Genomic DNA, 22416 nt, shown 5'->3' with positions numbered 1-22416 from the left:
TGGTCATGGAGAGGGAGGAGTCCAGGATGAAGCCCAGGTTCCGTGCGTGGTCTGTCGGTTTGGGTGCGGTGCCCAGGGCGGGGGGCCACCAGGAGTCGTCCCAGGCGGAGGGCGAGGAGCCCAGGATGAGGACCTCCATCTTGTCTGAGTTCAGTTTCAGGCGGCTGGTCGTCATCCACTCGGCTACATCTTTCATCCCTTCGTGCAGGTTGGCTCTGGCGGCGGCGGGGTCGTTGGTCAGGGAGAGGATCAGCTGGGTGTCGTCGGCGTAGGAGATTATGCTGAGGTTGTGTTGGCGTGCGATGGCCGCGAGGGGGCTCATGTAGACGTTGAAGAGGGTGGGGCTCAGCGAGGATCCTTGAGGGATGCCGCAGATGACTTCGGTGGCCTCTGACTTGTACGGTGGCAGGCGGACTCTCTGTGTTCTTCCGTCGAGGAAGGAGATGATCCATTCCAGAGCCTTCTCCTGGATTCCGACGTTGCTGAGGCGCTGCACTAGGGTGCGGTGGCAGACAGTGTCGAATGCCGCGGAGAGGTCTAGGAGGATGAGGGCCGCTGTTTCTCCGTTGTCCATCAGGGCTCGGATGTCATCGGTGGCGGCGATGAGGGCGGTCTCGGTGCTGTGGTTGGCTCGGAAGCCAGACTGTGAGGGGTCGAGGGATCCATTCGTCTCAAGGAAGGCGGCCAGCTGCTTGTTGACGGTCTTCTCGATGACTTTGGCTGGAAACGGGAGGAGCGAGATGGGGCGGTAATTCTTGAGTTCGGTGGGGTCCACTGTGGGTTTCTTGAGTAGAGCGCTGAGTTCGGCGTGCTTCCAGCTCTCAGGGAAGGTGGCGGTGTCGAAGGATGTGTTGATGATGTCTCGCAGGTGGGGTGCGATGACAGCGTTGGCTTTGTTGAAGACGTGGTGAGGGCAGGGGTCGGTCGGAGATCCGGAGTGGATGGAGTTCATCGTGCGGACGGTGTCTTCGGTGCTGATCGGAGTCCAGGCGCGGAGGGTGGTGGTGGGGGGTGGTGGTTCGGTCGTGGTGTGCGTTGGTTGGTTGTTGAAGCTGTTGTGTATGTCCGCGATCTTGTTGTGGAAGTATGAGGCGAGAGAGTTGCAGAGGTCTTGCGATGGGGTGATGTCGTTGTTTCCTGCGCTGGGGTTGGATAGCTCTTTCATGATGTTGAAGAGTTCCTTGCAGTTGTGTGCGTTGTTGTCCAGCCGGTCCTTGAATGCAGTTTTCTTGGCGGCGCGGATCAGCTGGTGGTGCTTCCGGGTGGCAAGCTTGAGGGTGGTCATGTTGTCCGATGTTGGTTCCCTTCTCCAGACTTTCTCGAGGGCTCGGCAGTTCTTCTTGGAGCTCTTGAGTTCGTCGTTGAACCATGGGGCTTTCTTGCTGCCGGGTCTGCTGGGCGGGGTCCTCACCGGGGCGAGCTCGTCCGCGCAGTCGCTGATCCACTTCGTGAGGTTGTCGGCGGCCTGGCTGGGGTTCGCTGAGCTGGCAGGAGCGTGCTGGCTCAGGGAGGTGGCGAGCTGGTCGGCTGTGATCTTGATCCAGCTTCTGCGGGCAGCCTGTTGCTGGTGGTGGTGGGTCGTCGTTCTTTTGAAGGAGAAGTGGACGCAGCTGTGGTCCGTCCATTGAAGCTCTGTGGCGTGGCTGAAGGTGATGTCTGTGCTGGATGAGAAGACTGCGTCGAGTGTGTGTCCGGCGAGGTGGGTGGGGGTGGACACCAGCTGCTTGAGTCCAAGATTGGCGAGGTTGTCGAGCAGGGTGCTGGTGTTGCGGTCGTTGTTGTTCTCCAGGTGGAAGTTGAGGTCCCCCAGGAGGATGTAGTCAGCGGAGGGGAGGGCATGCGGGCTGACGAAGTCGGCGATGTCCTCGCTGAATTGGGTGCGTGGTCCCGGAGGTCGGTAGATCAGGGTGCCTCTGAGGGTGGTGTTCGGGTCGGTGTGGATCTGGAAATGCAGGTGTTCGGCGGTGGTCAGGGTGTTGCCGGTGCTGGTCGTGATACGGATGGTGTTCCTGTGGATGATGGCGATGCCTCCGCCCATCTGGTTGGCGGTGCGATCCCTCCGGGTGATCTTGTAGCCCTCTGGGATGGCGATGGCGATGTCGGGAGCTGAAGAGGCGTTCATCCAGGTCTCCGTGAGGAAGGCAACGTCGGGGGCTGTGGTGTCGAGGAGGTTCCAGAGTTCGACGGCGTGTCTGTGGACGGAGCGGGTGTTGAGCAGGATGCACTTGAGGTGGTTGCTGCTGGTGTTCGGCTTGGCGGGTGCAGGTGCGAGGCAGGTACGGATGCAGGTGAACTTGCAGGACTGGCAGATGAAGAGTCCGTGGGTGCGTCGTGGGGTGGCTTGGTAGCATCCTGGGAGTCGACCGGCGTTGAGTGCGCTGAGGTTGGCGGCGGTGTACATCAGGCGGGTCGGTCGGGGTCCTCGTGGGCCAGGGGTCCTGGCACTGGGCGCGGTCCAGGCGCGGACGGGCGTAGACGGGCTTACCTTTGGCGCGCCTTCGGCGCACAATCGGCGCGCCCGCTGCGCGTGGCCGCTGCGCGTTCGCACGGTCGCCATATATGGCGAAGTGCGCGGGGGGGCGGAGCAGCTGGGAGGCGGGAGCGGGGAGGGTACAGAAGGCAAAAGGGGCGGGGTTTCGCGGTGGTGGCGGGAAGCGGGGAGGGAGGGAGGGCGAAGGGCAGCGCAAACGGCAAAAACAGAAGGAAATGGGGACTATCACACACCGACAGTACAGAAGGCAAAATTAAAACAATTACAGCACTTTTACAGCAGGTTATACGGCAAGCAACAGGGGCAGGACAAGCGATCGCGGACCACGCCGCTGGAAGACAGGGGGCGTGGTCCCGCGGCGGCGGCAACGAGGCAGTCGGCAGAAGGGGGCACACGCAGCAGCTGGTGGCCGTGCGGCGCGGGGGTGTCCTAGAACTAGGTCACACTCACCTGCGTCGCACGGTCGCCATATATGGCCAAGTGCGCGGGGGGGCGGAGCAGCTGGGAGGCGGGAGCGGGGAGGGTACAGAAGGCAAAAGGGGCGGGGTTTCGCGGTGGTGGCGGGAAGCGGGGAGGGAGGGAGGGCGAAGGGCAGCGCAAACGGCAAAAACAGAAGAAAATGGGGACTATCACACACAGACAGTACAGAAGGCAAAATTAAAACAATTACAGCACTTTTACAGCAGGTTATACGGCAAGCAACAGGGGCAGGACAAGCGATCGCGGACCACGCCGCTGGAAGACAGGGGGCGTGGTCCCGCGGCGGCGGCAACGAGGCAATCGGCAGAAGGGGGCACACGCAGCAGCTGGTGGCCGTGCGGCGCGGGGGTGTCCTAGAACTAGGTCACACTCACCTGCGTCGCACGGTCGCCATATATGGCCAAGTGCGCGGGGGGGCGGAGCAGCTGGGAGGCGGGAGCGGGGAGGGTACAGAAGGCAAAAGGGGCGGGGTTTCGCGGTGGTGGCGGGAAGCGGGGAGGGAGGGAGGGCGAAGGGCAGCGCAAACGGCAAAAACAGAAGGAAATGGGGACTATCACACACAGACAGTACAGAAGGCAAAATTAAAACAATTACAGCACTTTTACAGCAGGTTATACGGCAAGCAACAGGGGCAGGACAAGCGATCGCGGACCACGCCGCTGGAAGACAGGGGGCGTGGTCCTGCGGCGGCGGCAACGAGGCAGTCGGCAGAAGGGGGCACACGCAGCAGCTGGTGGCCGTGCGGCGCGGGGGTGTCCTAGAACTAGGTCACCTAGCTTCGCTTCAGTGGGTGTGGCGGGGCCAGCGATGGAACCAACAAGGGGTTGAGCTCCAAGGATGTAGGTGTAGATTGAAATTTGAATAAACCCAGTTAATCCTGATATGAAGAACACTCCTGCACCCGCCACCCTACTTTGGTTGGCCTCGGACCGCTGGCTCATGGCTGTGAGGCCCAGGAGTGCGGGGCCATGGTGTAGCAATGGGGCCACGGGCCCTGGTGAAGCAAGGTGAATGGGCCTCTCTCCCTCCCCCTGCACCGTGTCTGGAAATAAAATACAATCAGTAGTGTCAGTAACGTGGGTCCATCACACCCCTGGGCTCCGGTACCACTGCACCTGCTGCACTACTGATAGCTACAGCCCTGAGAGGGACCCCATTCCCAGGGTCTCGCAGTCGTGGTCCGGTACACTCTGGGGCAGATTTACAAACCCCGTACGCCACATTTGCGCCGCCGTTGCGTCACTTTTGTGACACAGCGGCGGCGCAAAGCCAGCGCCATGCTGCAGGGTATTTACAACGTGACGCATCTGGGAGATGTGTCATGTTGTAAAGCCCTGTGCCAGAAGGAGGCGTACCTGCGCAGGGTGAGCGGGGGGGGCGTTCGGCACAGGAACCCCTTGGGAAAGTGGCTGAGTAAAATCTACAAGAGTTCACTCCGTGACATTTATGGCCATGCTGCGTCAAAACCCTGTGCCTGCTTGAAGCAGGCGTAAGGATTGAGGCAGCATGTTAGGCATAGGGGCACCCAGAGCCTTGCAGGAGCGGCGTCGTGCTTGCGACGTGACTCCAGCAATGCGCCGCCATTCCGCCAGGGGATGCGACATGCATCTGCCCATCCGTGCCCCACGGTGCGCCGCATTGTAAATGTGGCACATCAGTGGTGGCGCACGGGTGGGCAGATGCGTCGCAACTCTTTAGGCGAATCCCTGCTGATTTGCAGAGATGCGCCAAAAGTTGTAAATCTGCCCCTCTGCATCTAGCACCCCAGGAACCCACTGCCACTGCAGCGCTGTGTTATTATCAGCTGCACCGCTGAAAAGTGCCTCATCCCCTAAGCCTCACAGCAATGGTCCTGTGATGCAAGCCCCGCCCCCTTTAGACCTCACAGCAGAGTACCGTGGCTGTGAGACCCAGGGTAAGGGAGCCCTGAGCCCTGGTACAAGCAAAGTAGATTGTGTCTCCCCACTACACTCTGGTCACTGACTGGACAGTAAAGTGCAGCCATAATTTGGGTCAGGGTCCCACTGCACTTGCTACACAATGGATAGCCAAGGCCTTCAGAGGGGCACCTCCCCCTGAGATCTGCAGCCATGGACCAGTGCTGCAAGGGCCAGGGCAGCAGGCTCCCTCCCTTGGGCCTCTCGGCTTTGGACCAGGGCTCTAAGGGCTAGGGGAGGATGGGGCTGTCCAGGGCTACAGAGATCTGGTTCATGGCGGCGCAGTGCTCTAGATAAGGGACATGTGGCATAGCAATGTAACTATGGGCCCTGATGCAAGAAAATGGAGCTGGACAGTAAAATAAAGCCTCAATTTGGGAACATTGGTCACTTAAGACCCCTGGGCCTGGTGCCACTGCACCTGCTACACTACTGGTGGTTATTCCGCTGATATGGACCCATGCACAGAGCGGTCCAGCGCTGGTGGACAATTTGAACTGGGCTCAGAGGTGGGGTCAGCTCGAGCCCCTCACCCTTCCTGGGTCTATCAGTAATGGAGTATCACTGAGAGGATTGGGGGAGGAAGCCAAGTACCCCTGGGCCTTGCAGCACTGAACCACGGCTGCGAGGCCCAGGACCAGGGCTTAATTTTAGCCTGTGGTTTCCGGGGCTCGGCACCAGTACTTAGTTCTCAGCGGCTGCACTTATGCAGTCTGCCATATGGTGGCGCTCTTTGTGTACTTTAAAGATGAGCACAGTTGTTAATTAATTTATACACATTAAAAATTACTAATACTGGAGTCCCAAGCCATTCATTTAGCTTTGTGGGTCTGGAATAGTCTGAATTGTCATGCTTGTAGGAGTGAGATGCTTAGTAGTTGTGTTTGTGATGTCATTGACAGCGCTGGCAGGGGCAATGGTGGTACAAACTACAGAGGCCACCTCAAGAGGGCCATGGCACTTACTTTCTTTTGACAAATTAAGCACTGCCCGGGGCAGAGGGGCCCTCCCCAAGGCCTTGTAACGCTACACCATGGCTACGAGGCATACAATCGGGGCCTCCCCTCCCTTGGCCTAGATATAAGGCCCAGGAAAGAGGATCCAGGAAAGGGGGCTTAGTATAGGGTAGCCCTCTTCCATGGGCTTTGCAACAATGGTGCAGAGCTCCAAGCTCGGGGAAGGGGGATCCCTCCCTTTGATCACCCCACCATGACCCAGAGCCGCGAGGCCCACCAAGATATGGACCCATCCTCTGGGCCTTACAGGCATGGTCTGGTGCTCCAAGGCCAACGGGACGTGGCCACAGTACCCGGGCCTCACAGCCATGGTCTGGTGCACCAAGGCCCAGTGGAGGACAGTCCCCTTCCTTGGGCCTCGCAGCCATGGTCCCCAGGCATCGAGTCAAGGGCCACGTACGGTGCCCAATATTCCATTATCATTTCACAGGACAATTTGTGTCTTTGGAGACACACCACGCGTGTGGAGACACATTATGTGTGCAGAGACATTAGAAGATGTTTGCTTGGGAGCAGGGGAATGATGAGTCATATAGCCGAATTTTGGAGTCTTATTCTTAATCCTTTCCTCTAAAACAGGCCATTTTAAAAGAAAAATTAGCTGGAGATTGAGTTTACAGGTGTGATTACTCTTCATACTATCTCTGGGGCCGATTCACAGAACTAACGAGACAGAATCCTAAACGTACTACTTTTGGTATTCACAGAAGGCATTTAGTAGTAGTAAAGTTAGGATTTTGTCTTAAGTTTGACTTAGACAAACTTAAGACAGACTTAAGACAGATTTAAGACAGACTTAAGACAGACTCAAGCTAGACTTAAGACAGACTTAAGACAGGCTTAAGACAGACTTAAGACAAACTTAAGACAAAATTCTAACTTAAGTCTGTCTTAAGTCTGTCTTAAGTCTGTCTTAAGTTTGTCTTAAGTCTCTCTTAAATCTGTCTTAAGTCTGTCTTAAGTTTGTCTTAAGTCTGTCTTAAGTCAAAGGCAATATCTTCAACCTATAGGAAATTGAGCAACAACCTTCCGGATACTTTCCCGAAGCTCAGGGAACGCTGGCAAGACGACATAGGCCCTATTGAAGACGAAGACTGGCAGCCGGCACTAATGTCCCCACGGGAGGCAGCTATCAATCAGAGATTTTGCCTGATCCAGCTTCAAATACTTCACCGATCATACATCACAGGGATAATCTTGGCCAACATGGGGTCCAAACCTGATGACAGATGTGTAAGGGGGTGTGGCCAATAGGCCACTTTTTACCATACTCTGTGGTCTTGTCCCAAGGTGCGACCCCTCTGGGAGGGAGCCACGACTCACATGTCCACTGCCATAGGAAACGTTATAGCACTAACCCCACAACTTGGAATATTGAACAATTGGGAGGCCACTGACCTAACCGAAATCAAACAACAGTTCACAACACTGGGCTACACGCTGACAAAAAGGGAAGTGGCTAAGGGCTGGGGGGACATTAACCCACCTCGTGTCACCCTATGGGTCAAAGAAATGGACATGGATGGATGCTGGCGGAGACTGAGGTTTACAAGGCAAGGTGATGCCCTAAGAAATGGGATAAGAAGTGGTCACAATGGAACACACATAGAGGAGATCTAGGTGTGTCACCCACGATCGAAATGGAAATGCGTAGGCAAGAGAGACTGGTAGGAGATATGTACTGAGTAATCGTAATTGATTTTGAGCTGGAATATCTTGATGGTAACATGCAATATGTCGTTCAATCGTGTAATGTATTACTGTGATTTCAATCAATAAACAGAGTAAAAAAAAAAAAAGGCCGGGGATAGCAAAATGCAGGACACTCCCACCTTCAGCTTAAGGCTGTGGATCACTGTGGGGGGTCTTGCAAAGGGGTCATGCCCACTTACCTTCTGTAGCTCTTCATGCAAAGAGCAGTCATGCTGTGCACCTGTGGCTTAAAGAGTAAATATAATGCAGTTACCGGCACACACACAATGAGCCACGCACATTTTGGTCACAGATTAAAGGAAACCCACCCACTGAGGAACCAGTTAGTGGCTTCTCGATGAGCAGAGTCAAAATACCAGCTGCATCTAGCAGACAAAAAGGAGTCCAGCTGTGCATTAAAGTGGGGTTTCAATAGTCTCAAACAATGGTCGCATACATGTCATACATTTGTCTCATGCAGAGATCTCCTACATTCATCTCACACATTAATCTCATACATTTGTCTTGCACTGTACTCTCATACTTTTACTTCATATATTCACCTCATACATTTGTCTTGCACTGTACTCTCATACTTTTACTTCATATATTCACTTCATACATTTGTCTTGCACTGTACTCTCATACTTTTACTTCATATATTCACCTCATACATTTGTCTTGCACTGTACTCTCATACTTGTACTTCATATATTCACTTCATACATTTGTCTTGCACTGTACTCTCATACTTTTACTTCATATATTCACCTCATACATTTGTCTTGCACTGTACTCTCATACTTGTACTTCATATATTCACTTCATACATTTGTCTTGCACTGTACTCTCATACTTTTACTTCATATATTCACCTCATACATTTGTCTTGCACTGTACTCTCATACTTGTACTTCATATATTCACTTCATACATTTGTCTTGCACTGTACTCTCATACTTTTACTTCATATATTCACTTCATACATTTGTCTTGCACTGTACTCTCATACTTTTACTTCATATATTCACCTCATACATTTGTCTTGCACTGTACTCTCATACTTGTACTTCATATATTCACTTCATACATTTGTCTTGCACTGTACTCTCATACTTTTACTTCATATATTCACCTCATACATTTGTCTTGCACTGTACTCTCATACTTTTACTTCATATATTCACCTCATACATTTGTCTTGCACTGTACTCTCATACTTTTACTTCATATATTCACTTCATACATTTGTCTTGTACAGTACTCTCATACATTTACTCCATATATTCACCTCATACATTTGTCTCATGCAGGGGTCTCCCAGGTCCCACCAGTGACTTTTTAGGTGTGGAGTTAGCCAAGACCTTTTTGGTTGTTTATAGGGGCTTTCAGCCCCCTCTTAATTCACTAGCCTGTCATTGTGTCAGTCACATTTTATTTCCACCCACTACACCACAAAGCATGGGGTAGTGGAGCATCCCACTTAAGCCAATGGTTAACTTCACTTTGAGTAACTGCATTCTGCTGCTTCACAGGGAGCACGTCCACACACAAGGTAGTTCCCTTCAGAGCCAGTGTTTTTGCTTTAGTTTTGTGTTTAGAGCATGATTTGATCGTAGAACACTTTTGATGTGATGAGCATTCTTGCTTTTTCAATTCTTGTCTTCTGCCAATACTGTTGCAGTTCCCTTTTGGAGTGGACTTATTTTCAGCTTGCTGCTATTTCACAGCATACCCGATTGCGTCCTTTTTTAAACTGCTTACCATTAACTTATGCCTTCTTTCCTTCTTTTTTTTCTTCCTTCTTTCTCTCTTTTTTCCATCTTCTTTTTTCCCTTTTGTTTCTTCTTTTTATTCTTTCTTTCTCTTTCTACTTTCTTTCTTGATTTCTTTTGTACCTTCTTTATTTCCTTCAAGTATTCTTTCATTTTCATTCCTTCATTCCTCATGTCTTTTTCTTTTTTGCCTTTTTTTCTCTCTTCTTGCTTTCATTTAACATTTCATTTCTCTTCCTTTCTTGGATTCTTTGTTTGTTTGTTTCTTGCCTTCTTTTCTTTCTTGCTTTCTTTCTTTTCTCCCATCTATCCTTCCTTTTTTTGTCTTTCCTTCTTTCCTTTGTTTCTTTCTTGCATTTTTTTCCTCTTTTTTTCCCATTTTCTTTCATGCTTTCTCTCTCAAAGACAAGAGACCAGCAGCCAGTGCCAGACTAACTGGGTATTTAAACTCTGTGTTAGCCAAGACTTTTAGTTTGCACTAAACATATGTGTATAACATAATCTTTTAGGGGGTTTCACCCAGATTTCACCCATTGGTCTACTGTTGTGTCATTCACATGTTTCTACCGCTAACTCTAGCATGTTTCAAGGGGCAATACGTCAGTTCATTTCAGCTATTGACTGATTTCACTATGAGTGACAGAATGCTGCCCTTTCCGAGGAGCACACCCACACACAAGGTAGTACCTTTCAGTGTCTGTGAGTCCTATGCTAATTTACCCCCCAAAATGATTGCCTTCAGTCAATGTTTCTTTTTTTTAGTTTAACATTGATGAGGGCCCGGCAGCTTCCCCAACAATAAAGTTTTGAAAAAATAATAACACACAAAGAAAGAATTGCCAAAAGGCTGGCGGCCAACAGGAGACCCATTGGCTTTGCCAATGCTTGTGCTATACTAGTTCCTTTCATCTACGAAACATAGGAACTTATCTAAAACTATACTGGTAGCAGGATAAAGAGCAGGGGTGCTACACTGCGTTAGAGCAGAGATAGGCCACAGTGAGTGTGAGACCTTTCAACCATGCGGTCAGTGACTCTAAAAGTCTTTGATGTTCCTTTTTGTGATTTTATTGATTTCTTGAATAATCTTAAATTGATTAGTGTTGTCTTTGACTCTTGCTGTCATTTTTGTCCTAGGTGTAAATGTAATGGTCACGCCAGAGAGTGTGTGACTGACCAGCTGGGCCAGTTGACCTGCCACTGCCAACACAACACCACTGGGGTGGACTGTGAGCGGTGTCGGCCATTTTACCAGGACCGCCCATGGGCGCGCGGCACATCGGAGGCTCCCAACGAGTGCCAGGGTGAGGGTTACTGCGTTTGTGGAGTGCATGTGGTATGGTGGTGCTATGTAAGTTATGCCCATCTATGAGAGTTTATCTTATTTAGTGAGTAAGTTATAAGTGTGCATCCATAGGGTTTTTTTTGTGACTGTTTCTAGCTCCATGCCTTTGTACATATGTTGAGTGTACACATATGTGTTTGTGGGAAAAATATATTATCCCACCCCCAAGCAACATAACTTTTTTGACACTGGGTGGTGTGTTTGTGTGTTTACAAACAAGTGTTCTCTAATTTGCTTTTTATGTGTGCATTAATTTCTATCCATGTTCATCAACTTTTATGAGTGAATATGTGGTAATCTGTGTGGAAATATATACTTTTAAAAGCCTGGCTGTGGGTATGAGTGCATGTCTGTGTGAATCATTCTGCCTTGGTATTTAATGTCTGTATTTGTGTGTGGGAAAGACTGCAGCGATGGCTGAGTATATGTGAGAGTGTAGAATGACGTGTGTCATATGTGTCTTTATATCCGTGTGCACAAGCGCCTTTTTGCGTGTGCAACCAGTGCACATACATACCTTTTGGCACCTGTGTGCAGAAGTGTGCACGGTTTATCAAGCCATTAAGAAGACTGTGTCACAGGGACCATGAACCCTTGAAAAGGATGACAGAGGTATGTCAGTGGAAGGATGTCAGGGTAGGAGTAAGTCTCATAACGATGTATGTCAGAATATTGCTTATACAAATATTGTCTGAGCTAAATATTGTATCCTGAACATCATTTACAAAAATGTCCCCTCACTCAAATATCATGTCCTGAACCCTGGGTATATAAGCATCATGTTTGGCATTAAATATCCCGTATATTTTTCACAAAATTATCTCCGTTTTGGGTATAGATTGGTAATTGCAATAAGGCAGTATTTTTGTAATCAATGTTCATGACACATTAAGGCCTGGGTGGTAAATTCTGTTCCGCTCGCCGAATTTGCGGAATTTGGGTAATTTCAAGTTCAGCGGAAAATGCGAAATTGCCCAAAATTCTGCATTCCGTGACTTTGCGAAATTTTTTGCTTGTTCGCGTTCTCAAACTGCGTGTTTGTTGTTCGCAACATATTTCCCCCGAGCAGGCAAACAACGATTGCGAACAGTGAAAAAGCATCGCGAACAAGCAATTTTGCTCATTCGCGGAATTTCTGAGTGTTCGCGGAGATTTTTTTACCGCTTCGCGAAGATTTGCATAACGCGATTACACAAATTCTGCCCACCCAATATTTATGTCGGGCGATATCCTGTCAATTCTATTGCGGTCTCACTATCCAGGATTGTTAACACCAAGTTAGACAATATTTGACCTTGTTAGTGGAGTCAGTCTGTGTGCGTGACTGACTGCAGCTGAATCTGTGCATCTAGCTTTATTGTTTATTCAGTTTACCAAATTAGCCACTGATCAGCAATCCTGAGACACTGCTGAATCCGTCTGTAAAATAGGATGAAAACTAAGAGCATTCACCACCCTGGCAAAAACTCACCTTCTCATCAACACAAGCAAAGCATTACACATAACTGCTGCAATTAAATGATGAAACACATCATCAGTGTTTATACATAGCTGTTGCACTTAAATGATTAAACACATATTCAGTGTTTTCATCAAGCCATTTTTTGTAATCAAACTCTCATAAACTACTAGCTGAGTGTGAAAGCGCTTTTTCTCACTAACAGCCTCATAGTGAACATGAAAGTAAACATAGGCAGGGCGGGAGAGTTAACATGCTCTTAGCTCTGGGACAAAGCATCTTTTAGGAGGAAGTGTGTAGAGCATCTAAATAAATGAAGGTGACGTGTGTAGCTGTTTGGAAGAATGCATTATCACAGGCACGAAATTCATCTCATGCTCAGCCAACAGGGCCGTTGAAAGGACAACCCAACAGATGGGGTGTCACACTACCTTAGAATCCGGCCAGTACCTTTTGGGCCATATGTATCAACATCCTGATTTACGATTCTCAAATAGCGATTTTTTTAGAAATCGCTATTTGAGAATTGCAAATAGGGATGTATGTAAAAAATCGCAATTTTTTTGTGATTTCTTAATACTCCTTAATAGCGATTCGCAAATTGCGAATCGCAATTAAGGAATACTTTCCCATTCATTTCTAAGGGCCAGGAGGCCCATAGGAATGAATGGGAAGTTATTCTCAATTTGCAATTCACAATTTGAGAATCGCAAATTGAGAATAATTTCAAGGGTGCAGGGGTGTCAAAAGGACACCCTGATGCACCCCTGAAATAAGCATGGGTGCGCGTGTGGCGCACATACATGCCCTAAGGGCATGTATGTGCTTCACATTGCCCTTTGAAAAATGCAAAAAAGTGCATTTTTCCAAGAAATCGCAAATTACCACCAACTTCAAGTTGGTGGTAATTTGCAATTCCTTAAGGCCAAATTGCACTTTTTTGGTGCTTCTTACATTGCAATCGCAAAATATGAAATCGCAAATTTTGCAATTCCTTATTTGCCTTAATACATACCATTTGGCAAAATTGCATTCGCAAACAATTTTGCTGGATACATATTTGATCTTAGATACATTGGCCCACGACAGCTATGATTCCATCTGATTTACTGTTTTCTAGAAAGAGTTTGTCCTTGTAGAGGTTTTCTTTAAATCACTTGTATCTGTTTCCATCAAGCTCCACTTTCAGAAAATACTTTAAATGTTTTTTTTGGCTTATTTTGGCATCTTTTCTGGATTAATGTAAAGATTTGAGCAGCCAAGACCACTCATTCACATCCCATATATATTTGACACATGGAATCTGGCTCCACTGTTTCAACAATAAACAGAGTGATGTCATTTCCCTGTTTATTTTTCAGGCTGGGTTCGACCAAAGTGACACCCACAGTAATGTGATGTGGGGGCTACTGTTAAGTGGTCTTCAACATACTCCTGTCATGATCTGCAGGTCTCCCCAGAGATACAAGGGTCAGATTTGTGACCCAGCTGGCCTGCGACTTACACACAACCCACTGAGCAATACTGCATGGGGGAGGTTCTGTAGTCAACATTAATCCCTATAGATGAGTTTAGAAACACAGAACAACCCTAAATCCTCTTCCATAAATGAATAACACACTGAAATAGCACTAAGAAACTTAGGATAAAACTTTAAATTGTTCATTTTCTAAAGCCCAATCCTTGTCAATAAATAATGAACAGTTACCACACAGAATGCGGAAATAAATGCAGCATAGTATGATACAGTCAGCAAAAACTTTATGGGGTAGATCTACAAGAAAATGCCGCAGCGCGGCACCGCAAGCCCTTTGGCTGCGCCACGCAGTGGCCCTTTCAGAGCACAGGAATGCGACATATCTACAATGATATGTCGCATTCCTGTGCTCTCCCCTGCGCTGGCGCAGAAACAGCTGCCATTCGCCGGCGCAGGAACCCTAGCACGTGGTGCAAGGATGCCGGCGCCGTGGGGAGATTGATTTTGTGAAGGAAGGGGCCCCTTCCTGTACAAAAACAATCACTGCAGGCATTTTCCTCTTTCAATGCGTGCTGTAGAATGCAGCACGCATTGAAAGAGGAAACAACGAGGAGAAATGAAAACATTTCTCCTCGTTTCGCTTGGCTACGGCGCAGCAAACTGACGCATTTCCAGGTTTGCGTTTTCTCGTAAATCTGGAAATGCATCAGTGGACATGGGTGTTGCATGGGAACACCCACAGCAACACCCATGTCCCACCCCTAACACGCAAAGTGCTGCGTGAACAGGGGCGATATTTACAAGCACAGGTTAAGTCACGCAGGGTGACTTTACCTGTGCTTGTAAATATCCCTTAGCAGGCTGCGCCACCGGTGCGTCACGCAACATGATGCACCGGCGGTGCATGGGGCTTGTAAATCTGCCCCTATGAACCTTCCTAACATGCATAACAAGTTCCTCCCATCCTAACACCCTATCACTGCTTTTCAGTGGTATGCTAAAATTCAGCAGAAGCATAAAATAGCAAGCCTATAAATCGAGTTTCTTAAAATGGATCTCAAAGCATACCTTTTTATTCAGTAAGAAATAGCTGTTTCGCAGCTCTGGGCTGAAGCCCACCTCTCTGCGCCGGTCTTGGTGACCAGAGCAACTCCATCTGGACTGGTTTGCAGCAGACCGGTGTGACCCGTGGCGCGATCTTTCTGTCGCAACGCCTCTCAAATCAGTGCCCACATACAGGGGGTTTTATGGCACCTGATCGACAATTTTTATCTTATGTTTATAAGTTTGGCAACACTGAAGCACCAACAAGACACATAAGTAATCCACATTTGTAAAGCGCACAACCACCCTTAAGGGTCTCTAGGCGCTGGGGGCCGTCGGGAAGATTAAGCAAGCTATTGCCCAGAGTCACATGGTGCTTTGCCGCCAGCGCCGAGGATTGAACCGTGATCCCCAGATTCCGGAGTCAGTCGCCCTAGCCGCGGCGCCACACCTCTTCCCAAGTAAGGTGACAAAAGCGTCATCTCAATTCAGATGTAGACATTTTAGACCCCATTGTAAGCTTCCATGTTAACACGGCACCGACCATAACACAAACAACAAAAATATGTCAGCCTGGATAAGAGCCGACATAGTGCTAATTCTTCTGAGGATGTCTAAACTTCAAACTTTGTAATATAAAGAGATTAACAAAGATTTAAAGGGCCCTTTCACAGTGTTCTTGACACTGCAGGTGCAAATCTTTATCCATGATACAAGTGGTGCTGATAGGGGTAGACCCTAAAAGAGTCTGTATGGACCCGATTCACAGAACTAATTTAAGACAACATCCTAAACTTACTACTTTTGGTATTCACAGAAGTTAGGATTTTGTCTTAAATTTGTCTTAAGACAAACTTAAGACAGACTTAAGACAGACTTAAGTTAGGATTTTGTCTTAAGTCTGTCTTAAGTCTGTCCAAAGTTTGTCTTAAGTCTGTCTTAAGTCTGTCCTAAGTTTGTCTTAAGACAAAATCCTAACTTCTGTGAATAACAAAAGTAGTAAGTTTAGGATTTTGTCTTACGTTAGTTCTGTGAATCTGCCCCTGAATGTGTTTCTTTTTTCTGAATTCTATTTTTAGCAGCAGAGCCACAGACCCCTGCTCCACTGGTCCCTGGAACCGTCTAGGGAAGAGGTCCAAGGAAGGCTTCAGAGGTGGAATCAAAGGGATCCCGGGGTCTGCGAGAGACCCCGTTGACTCCTGATCAGGAGATCACTCCAGTTTAACTTGGAATCAAACACGATCCCAGGGTCCTGGAATAGTTTTTCAGAACCAAACTTTTATGTCTCCAATAAATATATTTTTACATTTGCTATTTTTCAAGCCAAGGTTTAAAATGTCTGATCTTAATACATTAGTGGTCAGCTTCAAATCCTCAACGCATGCAACATAAATTGTAATCAACATTTGAAGGCCAGTGGGGGCTCTTGGTAGTAAAATAGCATCGGCCGCGTTGGAGAAGTATAGGGATGGATTTCCGACCCAGCCTAGGTGAGTCCAGAGCCCTGTTTCCCAGAGTAGTATTTAGACCATTAATGTACAGAATAAAAATAAAAGGGGCCAAGACATAACCCTGTCGAGCCTCATTGAACTAAATGAATCCGTACAGTCCCTTTCGCGACCATCGCGTACTCCTGTAGTCAATCTATCATAAAGGTTATGATAGCAGAATTGACCCTCACATTTTCCATTATTTCCCCAAAGTTTTACTTATTAGCACAATCAAAAGCAGATGTGAGATCTATCAAGGTAAGATGTAGGGAGCCTCTCTGGGCTTCGCATATTTCATTGCAAGATGGTACGCGTTAAGGCATTGTTCGACAGCACATAGTTTGAGTCTGAAGCCATTTTTTTATATCCAGAACTGTAGTTGTCTCATGAGAAGTGACGTCATGAGAACCCTTCCCATACCCTCAACAAAAGAGTCTATCAAGGAAATTGGCCAATAAAACTTGGGTTTACTTCTCAACCCCGTCTCAAAAATTGGATTAAAATAGATTATATTTATTGGACTGGTATTTACTACATCAATTACTTCTTGTAGAGAAAAGGTCAGAGGTTAATTAGAACTACTGACCAGAGAGAGACCACTGTAACTCAAAGGAAACAAGCAGGGTAGAAAAGTGACAACCCATGTAGAAGCTATGTTTTCACTTTTATGTACTAATTAGAGAATTTTGAGGGGTTATTTACAATCCTTCAAACATCCCTTGAGTTCTTTGAAGGAATAAACTTCGATCTGCTGTTCCATTGCTTCATCCTTTATTGATTTTTTTCCTAGCCAGGGTGCAAAGTTTATATTTGTCCTATGGCAGGAAATTACTTCCAGGTTTCTGTAGATTTGACAAGTCAAGATGTATATATTAATGATCACACTTATAATTTTAATAGTCAAAGACTTACTTCTCATATAGGAAGTGGCCTCAGACCTGCCGCTATTTGATGTGTCACAGTGATGTGTGCTGAAAGGATACTGAACCCCGTGGCTCACTCGCGCAGACAGATTTCAGTGTTATCCTCTGAAGGTGCGACCACTCTTTCATCAACATGGCTTGGGGTTCATCTTGTTAGCCCCTGCCTCCCAACATCTTCCCTCTTAAGGAGAACCAAACCTGAGTGTTCAGATTGGGCAGAAAATCAAATGTTGACCCCAGAGTGTTGTGGCCGCTCCGGTCAATATTTTAAATCAGTACCAAACGGAGAAGATCAGATGTAGGTAATCCAGATTTATTGATTCTAAAATACCGAATTTTACCAATTCGGTATTTTAGAATCGGTAAATGGGATGTAGGTATTCATTCGGTAAGTATTACCAACTCGGTAAGATTCAGTAAATACCGAATCGGTATTTACCAATTCGGTAATTCCCATTCATTCCTATGGGCCCGGAGGCCCATAGGAATGAATGGGAATTACAGAATCGGTAAATACCGATTCGGTAAAAGGGGGAACACATTCAAGGGTGGCAGGGTGTCACTTTGACACCCTGTTGCACCCCTCAATAGTGCATCTGTGCACATGTAGCACACATATATGCCCTAGGGGCATGTATGTCTGCCACATGGCACTGTAATCATTTGCAAAAAATTGCTTCTTTTGGGGTTTTCGATATTTACCACCAACTTGTAGTTGGTGGTAAATAACGAACCTAAAATGGGAAAAGCACTCTTCTGAGTGCTCCCTATATTAAGGATTCGGTAATTTACCGAATCAGTATTTAAGAATTCGGTAATTTACCGATTCCTTAAATTACCGATTCAGTAAATTACCGAATCCTAAAATTAGTCCCCTACATCTGAAAAGCCTAATACCGGTCGGTAACGGACGAAATTCTGTAATTTCGGCGGTTACCGACCGGTATTAAGCTACCTACATCTGGCCCTAAATCAATTATACTTTGGCACCGCTCGCTATATAAGCTGCTACGAGGCATCGTTTGTGAAGCATGAAATTCAGTTTGTCATATTGAACATAACAAGGATGCCAAGGAAGACATCTCTTTGACTGTCAATCATCAACTGCACAAGGGTTGAACTATCCTGAGATGGTCTTGTGGGATTCTCTAGATTGTCCCAGGATGAGTTTCTCAGATTACTTAGTTTAGCAATAAGATCATCAGCAAGAAGTAGTTTTGTTGTTTAACCAGAAGGATCAAAGAAACTGTGCAATGCTTCACCCAAAAAGGTGGTTCAGCGCACAAAATTAGCCAAGAGAAGAGAGCCAAAGTTGTCAGAATGTATCAATGTGAACTTAAAGCCTTGTTTAGAAGCAGAGATTGTATATTTACATAGTTGGTGTTTTTAATTACAACAGTCAGAAATTAAATTACAGAAAGTCAAACTCTCAGACCACCAGAGGCTGAGGGGGCAGCTGAGACATGAAATCCATCTAGGTATAAAATATTTCCCAGGTTTCCTGCAATAAAATAATGTCAAATCCCTTCATTAAAATACCTCATTTTTCATTGCCTAGCTTCAGACGTAGACAAGTCATATTATAAGATCATAAATGGATATTAGTGGAAATAATTTCTTCCATGCCAATTAATCAATCAATCACGCGTTTGTTAGGCGCTACTACTCACCGTAACGGTCTCAAGGCGTATCGCAGGTTCCTGTCCATCAAGGAGGGGGGGTCTGTCGAAGAGCCAGGTTTTGAGGTTTCTTGTGACGATGGGGAGAGATGTTTTCTGTCTGAGGTGGAGCGGGAGGGCGTTCCAGGCTCTGGCCACGAGGAAGGAGAAGGAGCGGCCACCTGATCTAGGGCCAGATGTAGGTCGGTCGGTAACGGCCGAAAATCGGTATTTTCGGCCGTTACCGACCGGTATGTAAGAATTGGTATGTAGGGGCATATTTTTACAGAATCGGTAAATTTACCGATTCTGTAAAATACCGAATCGGTATTTTTACCGATTCGGTAATTCCCAGATGTAGGTGGGACTCTTCTGAGTCCCAAAGGCCCTACAAATTCGGTATTTTAACACACAATCGAATTGGGTGTTAAAATACCGAATTCAGGTGTGCATGCACATGTGTGCATGCACACCTAGCCATGTGACAGACAGACATGCCCTTAGGGCATGTCTGTGTGCCACATGGCGCACATGCCTATTTTTGGGGTGCCAGAGGGTGTCAAAGTGACACCCCCTGCACCCTTGTCAAATTCGGTATTTACAGATTCTGTAATTACAGAATCAAAATTGCCCATTGATTCCTATGGGCTTCAATGCCCATAGGAATCAATGGGCAATACCGATTCGGTATTTACAGATTCGGTAAATACCGAATCTTAATGATTCGGTATTTACAGAATCTGTAATACCTACATCTCCCCCCTTCATATTTACCGACTCTTAAATACCGAATCGGTAAAATTAGGTATTTAAGAGTCGGTAAATATGAATTACCTACATCTGGCTCCTGGTCTTTCTGGTGCGGGGGACCATGGCGTGGGAGAGCTGGGCTGATCACATCAAGCTGCAGTTCCACTAGTCGTTACTAGGTGTCCCTCATGAGTCAAATGCAAAAGCATTGCAACCCTTTCATGAAGCTGCAGTTCCACTAGTCGTTACTAGGTGTCCCTCACAAGTCAAATGGAGAGACTCCTAGCAAGGACTAGTTGAACAGCAGCTTGATGTAATAATTTCAATGCTTTTGCATTTGACTCGTGAGCGACACCTAGTAACGACTAGTTGAACTGCAGCTCTTTGTAGAATTATTTTGATATTTGATACTATAACCTTGTCCGATAATGCTTTGCAGGGCCTTTGGTTGGGATTGTATTTTTGCCAATAACTGTGCTTGGGATGGTTCTAAGAGGATGGGACCACCAACAAATTGTTCAGCATGATATGCTCTTTGTGTTCAAGGCATCTGCTTGGTCCTCCCCCTAGGTTAGGGGGGACCCCAAAATCATCACCTCTCTCCTTGCCTGATATTTTTCATTTTCAAAGTTAACTTTTGATGCATTGGTTATATGCTTTTTAGCATGTAAAGTTGCTTTATCCAAGCATTTGTAGGTGCAGTTTAATAGCTGACTCCGCTACCTGGAGTCCGTGTTATTTAAAGGAATGCATCTCCGCAGCAAACTTTGTCTGGTCCTGGTCGGTGCGTGTCTCCTCTCCTCGCGCTCCCTTCTCTTGCAGCCTGTGTACCCAGGGTTAGTCTTTGTGCGTACGTCTCCATGTGCACGTGTCTGGTCCCGGTCTGAGCGTGTCTCCTCTCCTCACCCTCCCTTCTCTTGCAGCCTGTGAGTGCAACGGTCAGTCAGAGGAGTGCTTCTTCGACCCTGCCCTCTATCGGAGCACCGGCCACGGCGGGCACTGCCAGAACTGCCGGGCAAACACCGCCGGTCCCCACTGCGAGCTGTGCCAGCAGAACTTCTACTGCCAGGACCCGAGCGGGGCGTGCCAGCCGTGCCACTGCAACCCAACTGGTATGTCCAGCCCCAACCCTGCTGCTGCTAGGGATGAGACAATGGGCTATGACCCCGCCCTCGACAGGTTCAGTGCCCGACCCTCGACAGGTTCAGTGCCCTCCCATCGACAGGTTCAGTGCCCCACCCTCAACAGGTTAAGTGCCCCACCCTCGACAGGTTCAGTGACCCGCCCTCGACAGGCTCAGTCTCCTGCCCTCGACATATCCTGTGCCCCACTCTCGACAGGTTCAATGCCCTATCCTCGCCAGGTCCAGTGCCCTCCCCTCGACAAATCCAGTGCCCTACTCTCGACAGACTCAGTGCTCTGCCCTCTACAGGTTCAGTGCCCCACTCTCGACAGGTTCAGTGATCTACCCTCAACAGGTTCAGTGCCCCACTCTCGACAGGTTCAGTGATCTACCCTCAACAGGTTCAGTGCCCTACCCTCGACAGGTTCAGTGCCCTACCATCGACAGGTTCAGTGCCCTACCCTCGACAGGTTCAGCGCCTCGCCCTCGACAGGCTCAGTGTCCTGCCCTCAACAGGTTCAGTGCTCCACCCTCAACAGGTTCAGTGCCCCACTCTCGTCAGGTTCAGCGCTCTACCCTCAACAGGTTCAGCACCCTACCCTCAACAGGTTCAGTGCTCCACCCTTAACTGGTTCAGTGCTCCACCCTCGACAGGTTCAGTGCCCTACCCTCAACAGTTTCAGTGCCCTACCCTCGACAAGTTCAGTGCTCCATCATCAACAGGTTCAGTGCCCTCCCCTCGACAGGTTCAGTGCCCCACCCTCAACAGGTTCAGTGCCCCACTCTCGACAGATTCAGTGCTCCACCATCAACAGGTTCAGTGCTCCACCCTCAACTGGTTCAGTGCTCCACCCTCAACTGGTTCAGTGCCCCGCCCTCGACAGGTTCAGTGCTCCACCCTCAACAGGTTCAGTGCCCTACCCTCGACAGGTTCAGTGCCCCACCCTTGACAGATTCAGTGCTCCACCCTCAACAGGTTCAGTGCCCCATTCTCGACAGGTTCAGTGCTCCATCATCAACAGGTTCAGTGCCCTACCCTCAACAGGTTCAGTGCCCCGCCCTTGACAGGTTCAGTGCTCCACCCTCAACAGGTTCAGTGCCCTACCCTTGACAGATTCAGTGCTCCACCCTCAACAGGTTCAGTGCCCCATTCTCGACAGGTTCAGTGCTCCACCCTCAACAGGTTCGGTGCCCCACTCTCGACAGGTTCAATGCTGTACCCTCAACTGGTTCAGTGCCCCGCCCTCGATGGGTTCAGTGCCCTACCCTCGACAGGTTCAGTGCCCCACCCTCGACAGGTTCAGTGCTCTACCCTCAACTGGTTCAGTGCCCCGCCCTCGATGGGTTCAGTGCCCTACCCTCGACAGGTTCGGTGCCCCACTCTCGACAGGTTTCTGTGCCCTACCCTCAACAGGTTCAGTGCCCCACTCTCGACAGGTTCAGTGCTCTACCCTCAACAGGTTTAGTGCTCCACCCTCAACAAGTTCAGAGCTCTACTCTCGACAGGTTCAGCGCCCCACTCTCGACAGGTTCAGTGCTCTACCCTCAACAGGGTCAGTGCCCTGCCCTTTACAGGTTCAGTGCTCCATCATCAACAGGTTCAGTGCCCCACTCTCGACAGGTTCAGTGCCCCACCCTTGACAGGTTCAGTGCTCCACCCTCAACAGGTTCAGTGCCCCAATCTCGACAGGTTCAGTGCTCCACCCTCAACAGGTTTAGTGCCCCACCCTCGACAGATTCAGTGCCCTACCCTCAA

General features: G+C 48.3%; 1 protein-coding gene across 1 annotated transcript in view; it reads left to right on the top strand.

The window, feature by feature from the left end:
- Positions 1-22416, top strand: part of LAMC3 (laminin subunit gamma 3) — a 702649-nt gene that overhangs the window by 348405 nt on the left and 331828 nt on the right. Inside the window, exons 4-5 of the mRNA XM_078646208.1 lie at positions 10529-10695; positions 20461-20649. Coding sequence (XP_078502334.1) covers positions 10529-10695; positions 20461-20649 — 356 coding nt within the window. The remainder of the gene's footprint in view (positions 1-10528; positions 10696-20460; positions 20650-22416) is intronic.

This window comes from Lissotriton helveticus, chromosome 5_1 (assembly GCF_964261635.1).
Source record: "Lissotriton helveticus chromosome 5_1, aLisHel1.1, whole genome shotgun sequence".
NCBI classification, from domain to species: domain Eukaryota; kingdom Metazoa; phylum Chordata; class Amphibia; order Caudata; family Salamandridae; genus Lissotriton; species Lissotriton helveticus.
The sequence above is the reverse complement of the archived record's forward strand: the minus strand, read 5'-3'. Positions and strand labels throughout refer to the sequence as shown.